Source organism: Strongylocentrotus purpuratus, unplaced genomic scaffold (genome assembly GCF_000002235.5).
Source record: "Strongylocentrotus purpuratus isolate Spur 01 unplaced genomic scaffold, Spur_5.0 spur5_scaffold_14, whole genome shotgun sequence".
Taxonomy (NCBI): Eukaryota; Metazoa; Echinodermata; class Echinoidea; order Camarodonta; family Strongylocentrotidae; genus Strongylocentrotus; species Strongylocentrotus purpuratus.
In genome coordinates, this window is record NW_022145599.1 from 29,378,809 (window position 1) to 29,386,058 (window position 7,250).

General features: G+C 36.1%; 1 protein-coding gene across 4 annotated transcripts in view; it reads right to left on the reverse strand.

Annotated features, from left to right (window-relative positions):
- The window catches only part of LOC586135 (regulatory-associated protein of mTOR), a 41,930-nt gene extending 34,951 nt beyond the window's left edge, over window positions 1-6,979 (reverse strand). For all 4 annotated transcript variants that reach the window (XM_030984660.1, XM_030984658.1, XM_030984659.1 and 1 more), the window contains exons 1-3: window positions 6,611-6,979; window positions 2,833-2,935; window positions 636-718 (exon numbers count right to left, since the gene is read on the reverse strand). In XM_030984660.1, coding sequence (XP_030840520.1) covers window positions 636-718; window positions 2,833-2,935; window positions 6,611-6,748 — 324 coding nt within the window. In that variant the 5' untranslated portion in view covers window positions 6,749-6,979. The remainder of the gene's footprint in view (window positions 1-635; window positions 719-2,832; window positions 2,936-6,610) is intronic.
- Between the last annotated feature and the right edge of the window lie 271 nt (window positions 6,980-7,250).

Sequence of the window (7,250 nt, forward strand, 5' to 3'; positions counted from 1 at the left end):
TTGGACCAGTCTTGGTAATGTTACAAGCACTGTACACAGGAATATGTATATGGGACTACATGAACACATGGCGTAAAAATCTTTCCCGATTTTTATGCTGTTACATGCCATATTTAGGATATTAAGGCATTTGAAGAGCCATGCTTTTCTTGGAACATTTTTAATCTGATGTTCTTCCACACTTGCATACCAATAATGATAACGCTCGCAAAATATTTTTCACCTCTGAAGTGCACAGTTTAGTGAAAATAGCGGCAGTACCACATCTAATTAATTGCAAATCAAATCCAATTCACTGTGCTCTGCAGTTGTTTGTACAAGCCTCTGAGGGAGGTGCAGAGCTTCCTGACCTCATCCCTACTTGGGTCAAGAGTCTGTTTATAATGGGCCTATACGATCAACGGAAAATGGCAGATAGATATATCGGAAATCATTAACTTTAAAGAGATAACAAAATTAACATAGTTTCTATAATGATGAAATTATATGGTGACTGGATTTAAAATATATGTAAGATGGAGGTTGAATAATACAATGATAAGTCATTATATTTTGGTAAGTGGATTGAAAATGCAATGCCCATGAGAAGAGAACAATCAACACGCATTAAAAACGACATCCTTTGACTTAGTTACCCGAGGCTGCCATCTTTCATACTGCTTCTGTAAACTGGTACCTATGGCCTCGAGAGCCTTGGATGGGCTAAGAGCAAGTGGGTCTATGGAAAAACAAGAGTTTAGGAGTATAATTAATATAAAAATTGGTAAAGCACAAACTAACACACATAGAAGAAAGAACACAAGAATTCAAGAATATTTTGGAAAATAAACTATATGAAGACATACATGCATTTTTTTCGGATAAAGATATAAACATGTATGTACAGGGTATCAATATGAATTATGTTTTGAAATGTAAGCAATGCCTTCGCAAACAGAAATTATGATCCACTAGTTTCATCTCTTTAAACAATAATATCCAAGACAATATACACGTATACAAAATTTATGGCTTATTATGGTTTCCAGGAAGAATCAATCATGTATTGTTATTTTTCTTATAAACATGAGTTGATGTATAAATGTGCATCTATAAATGGTTATGATCTACAAATGGGACTTTGAGTTATAAAGGCAAATATTTTCACTGAATTTAGATTGTTTGGTTGAAATATGATAGTCTATATCAATAGATTTTGAGGCACATATCACAAATATATCATTTGTGAAACTTATTTGTTAATGATTCTCACATGATCAATATCATCTTAACATTAAAATGTAAAACATAAACAAATAGAAACTGATAGTGAAACGCTCATACATACTTCCTGGTTCATGAACATATTACTGAAGGATATCAATAGATCCTTACGTATTGTAATAATGCTTTTGGACAATATACAGTGCGTCCCAGAAAAAACGAAACCGAGAAGTATCGATGTTCTATCATAACTTAATCAAAACTATAATTAATGAATGATACATATTTGGAAAGCTTAGAGTCTCCTCTTTCAGTTGGTGCTACTCAGATAATGCATATGTCACGCATGAGTGATTAAAAGCAATTTGAAGGAAGGAAACCAACAAGACATTTGGCGGGCCGTATCTGAATTTCGAAGAAAAATTCACATTTCTAGAAAGTTGATTTTCTGCCCTTTCATATGACACCTCAATCAGGAAAAATGAGCGAGGAATGACAAAGTTCTGTTTGTTTAAAGTAGTGCTTGCATTTCCATAAACGAATTCGTTTTCACTGGCTGCCTGCCGTATCAATAAACAAAATTAACAAAAAACTTAACTCCGTTTCGTTGACAATCAGCCGTAGACGAGAGTCTTCATGCATGGCTGATTGTCAACGAAACGGAGTTAAGTCTTTTGTCAAATCTGCTTTTGGCTACGGCAGGCACCCAGTGAAAACGAATTCGTTTGTTAAAATTATGAAAATGTAAGGGCTACTTTAAACAAACAGAACTTTGTTATTCCTGTCTCATTTTTCTTGATTGAGGTATCATATGAAAGAGCAGAAAATGAACTTTCTGGAAATATGAATCTTTCTTTGAAATTCAGATACCGCCCGCCAAATTACTTTTCGGTTTCCTTCCTTCAAATTGCTGTTAATCACTCATGCGTAAAATATGCATCACGTGAGTAGCATCAACTGAAAGAGGAGATTCTAAGCTTTCCAAATATGTATCATTCATTAATTATGGTTGTGATTAAGTTATGATAAAACATCGTTACTTCTCAATTTCATTTTTTCTGGGACGCACTGTATATGTACTGAGTAGACAGATTTAGAATATAATGTTTGGAAAGGAAGGAAGGAGGGAGGGAGGGAGACGGATAGAAAAGAGAGAGAAAGGGAAAGAGAGAGAAAGAGGAAGTGAGAGAAAGAGAAAGAGAAAGACAGACAGAGGGAGGAAGGCAGAGAGAGAGAAAAAAAGTGGAGTGGAAATAACAGGGGAAATGTTTCAACAGAAAGAAGACGAGAAGAGGGGAAGAGACAAAGAGAAAATAATAACGATTGACAGAAATATTTAAGGGAGCAAGAGAGAGAGAGAGACAGAGCATGGACCGACTTCGTAGCATGTCCATGGACATGGACAGAGAGAGAGAGAGAGACAGACAGATAGAGAGACAGATAGGATAGAGAGACGCAGAGAGAGACAGAGACATAGAGAGAGAGACAGAGATAGAGACAGAGAGAGAGACACACAGAGAGACAGAGAGAGAGAGAGAGAAGGGACAGAAAGAAGAGGGACAGACAGAGAGATAGAAACAGGAGACAGAGACACAGAAATGGGGGTTTCAGAGGAATGCATATCTGTACCTATCCAGCATTCTAGCCTTGCACATGGTGAAGTTTTGACTGTGTCAGGGGGGTCCACACCAACGTTGAGACATATCACAAGAGCTACACTCACTGTCTTCATCTGTTAACAAAGAGAGAATTAAAAAAATATAAAGATAGGACAGATAAATTTTCATATTACATTGTGTATAAAAGGAATCAATATAGGCCTCTTCTACACAAAGATACCTTGAAAAGAATTTGTCTGACACTGATAATAAATAATGTTTTTAACTTTTTATTGACCAATAAAATGTGTTTACTACAATAAAGATTTAATCTATCAGAATACCACACTTAGTTTGTTCATATGTTGCTCAACTTCCACTGACTTTCATACTGTTAAATGATATTATCAGTCACATGTATACGGCCATATAGAGATTCACAACTAGTCTGCTGTGAAAAGTGCAGGCTACAAATCAGTGATTATGACATCCTCAGGAAATCATCAAGGTATCCAGGAAGGCAAACTGGTCATATGTAAACAGAACACAATGGCGGGATGGATCATCTTTCTAAATATGATCGTCTCTCATTTTTATATAATCTTTCAAAGTTTCAACCAGTCGAGTACTTGCAGTTGTCTAAACTTATATAAGTGTACATATTATGAGGAACAATATTAGCGACCTTCATTTTCTGTTTTTGGTACTGCACACATGAATTATAGAACACTTTAAACCTTCACTATGACTTCGTACAGTGTACATTGTGTAATGGGTTCAAAGCATTTTTTGCATGATGCTTATAAATTAACATCAGACAATTATAAGCATACTTTATTGGAGGAGCTTGTGCCTTTGAATGTTTTTTAAAACAGATAAATGGCGCCATACAAATGCTGTGAATCATCATCATCATCATTCTGTGCGATGTGTCCCATACAACATATATTTACATCGTTTTTTCACTATTTCTTGTAAAATGAAAAATATCTTGATGACCATTAAATAATGTTAGTGAAACCTGGGCTCCTTCTTCTATAACAGTTGCAATTGATCCAAATCGACCGCAAGTCCTCCAATCAATCTTAACTTTGCAGTCTCTTATCTCTTAAGTACACAGTTGCGATTGGTTTAAATCAATCGTTACTTCATATACAAGGTCAAGAACTAACCATGTACACAGTACATGTAAGTTAATTGTCATATATATATTGAGAAATTTTCATTTTTGCATGAAATAAATAAATAAATGTCATATGGGACACATTCCTTGGAATTGCCCATTAGTGAATTTCAATTGGTGTTTTGGTTTATGCAACACTGAGTGACCTTGTGTCTAGATCATTCAGGAACTGGTGGCAGACTAATGTGAAAATACTTTTTATGTCTTTTCTCCTTTCTTTTACATGTAGGATTTAGTGTGATAAAAATGTGATTTTCTCACAGTGATATTCAAGTACGGAATGTTATTGTTATTCTACCAGAGCTCTTTTTCAGTTTACCAAAGCTTGATTTTATCTTTCCAACTCTTTAGCTAAATTGCTCAGACGCTGACCACTCTCATGTAACCCCCCCCCCCCCCCCCCCCCCCCCCCCCCGTTTAGATCTTGGTGCACAGACATGGTAAAAGCGATACTGGGTACTACACGTACATGGTATCATAATAATACCTCCCCCCCCCCCCCCCCCATAAAAACTGTTTTAATATCTAAAAAAGAGACTATACTACATACTACATAAAGCCTACAGGACAATGTTCAATCTAATCTGGCTAATATCCCCTAAAAAAGATAACACTATGATCATTATGGCAATTTATATTGACTACCACACTTGTTCACTTGCCATTTTGGATTTCAAATACCACATCGACATATTAATTCTCCCACTTCTCTCCTCTGAATTTGGAAAATACTTATATTTTTGCCTCATTTTAATAACCTGTTTCCAAAAACATAGTGTGTGTGTGTGTGTGTATGTGCGTGAATGTGTGATACGTAATATTTCTGTGCAACATCAACATTATCTCAAACATCACAATTATAATATCATTGATGACTTTTGTCAGGACCCCAAATATGCTTGCTCCAATTTTGAATTTCTTATCAACATGTTATTATCAATCAAAGTGCAGATTGCAGAATTTGCAAACATGGTGTTGAGTTCATGAGTTGTGTATGATTTTCCTAGCATAAATGTTTAAAGCAGACCTATTTGTTTGATTTTTACTAAACACTTTGGTTGCTTTTTTCACCTCTCTGCATGGTTGCTCGTTTGCCACGCATGCAGTTTTGCACAAAAACAATTGGCTGAATTGACAGAAGGATTGCTTTGTGCAACATATTGGCTTTGTAAAATTCATAAGAGTTCATATAATAATGACAATCAGGCAAATAGTATGCCTGTCTGCCAATTCTGGTTGCCTTCTGAGTTCTGAACTTCTGACTGACATTAAAGTTGGGATGTTGTAATCTGAAGGAGAGCAAGGTCCAAAATGTCAGATTGTTGAAGAGGCCTAAGACTACTATTATCATCATCAAATACAGTCCAAGTGGGAGTAGAGATTTTGGGATTCATCTGGCTGCTCTGAAATGGCAAATTTACCTAATCTGAACTTGATATGAACCGACTGTGGATGGGGTACAGACGAAATAGACATATTAAGGACCAAACTATGAACAAACTAGGACCGTATTATAGACATTATTTACACATTCTACCCCAACCACAACCCGTATTACAATTTTCTAGGTCGGTTCCAGAACATAGCAAAAACTAGTTTGGTGTGATTGGGCTTTACATTATAACTAGCCTCGGTCTTGGGGACTTTGCTGAACAATCATTCTGACAAATCCCTCTTTTCCCCTTTCCCTTTTTTAAAAATAATTTGTTTAACTCTGGAAATAATTAGTCATCATACCCATATAGCCTAGATTGTCAAAACCTTCACTAAGTCAAGTCAAATATTGAATCTTCTAATGTCCAGAGAGAATTGATAAGTCTGGGCCGTTACTTAGCGGCGGCTATACAAACTGGTCATTAAAACATTCATTATTGCATAATTATTGAATAGAAGTGTTACCTAGTAGTCCAAATCATCACTAATACTACACTTTGTCATGTTACAAAATATAAGAATGTGTCAATCATCATGATCATGCACCGTCTAAAAACTAATAAATCTGACAAAATCTGAGGCTCGATCCTCTTTCACTGAAGTGCAAATTTATTAAATATAGCGGCAGTACCAGTACACATCTAATTCATTGCATATCAAATCCAATTTCACTGTGCTCAACAGTTGTACTGCCTACTGGATATCTTTTTTTTTTTTAACAAGCCTCCGAGGGAGGTGCAGACCGCAGAGCAAGCTTCTTGCCATGACTTCTTGACCTCATCCACAGTTTCACTTTTATTTTTTAAGTTTTAGACCTCTTCAACTTTTGAATTAATATTTCAATATCATTGTCTGGCTTAGGCAGTTGTCAGCACTCTGTAGCCTACTCTGTAAAGTTGAATAATACTGACCACAGCTAAAGCCCCCAAAATGGTAAAAAATTGCAGGAGCATCTTGACTTGAGACTTGACTGCATAAAGCAGCATAGAAAGAAATTAGAATTAAAATTTAGAAAGATTAGAATTAGAATCTAGACCTAGATCTAGATCTAGATCATCATTCATACTCTTCTTAAAAGTCTTATTATTAATTACTCTTAGATCATAGATCATACATTCTTCATTTCTTGCCACTACTTTTATATTTCATGGACACGACCCTAGTCAGGAAAAGGAAAAGAAAATGGCAATACCCGTTCTTTCATTCGCCATGTTTGTGTTTCTGTTTTGCTTCCTTCGATTGGGTCTGTGTGTCGTTTCTTCATGTATGCAAGCGGCAGCTGCCAGTCACACAAGTCGCTCTCCTCCGATTCCGTGATGTCCTCATACATTTTCGATGTTTGCTGTCGATCTGCAAAACTGGTAGACTCAAAGAAGTTTTGACCGTCGAAATTTGATCAAGTGATGCAAATCCTTTCCTTAGATCAAACAAAACACGTGGCAGACTTCACAAAGTGCCTGTATTTACTGATATTCGGTTGTGATTACACACTTCTCGTAGAGACATGTGTCGCCATTTTCTTTCATTCAGTGTGCTATTTACGAATGACGTCACGAATACGCCCGGTCAAATGTCTGGAGAAATCGTAACCCTCAATGAAATTGTTGTCCTATGCCGATGTAGCTTTTCAGGGGGAGGGGGCTCAATATACTCATGTGTGGTGAATACAGCCATCATATAATTTCTATGGAAAAAATTGCTTTTCCACCCCCTTTTTTTTACCTCTCCCTTACAGGCATTTGTTTGAAAAAATAATACAGTATAGGTCTAGAGGTCTATGTCATTTTTTTTTTCTTTGGGCATTTTTTGTTTTAAAGTTTTTGAAGTTAGAT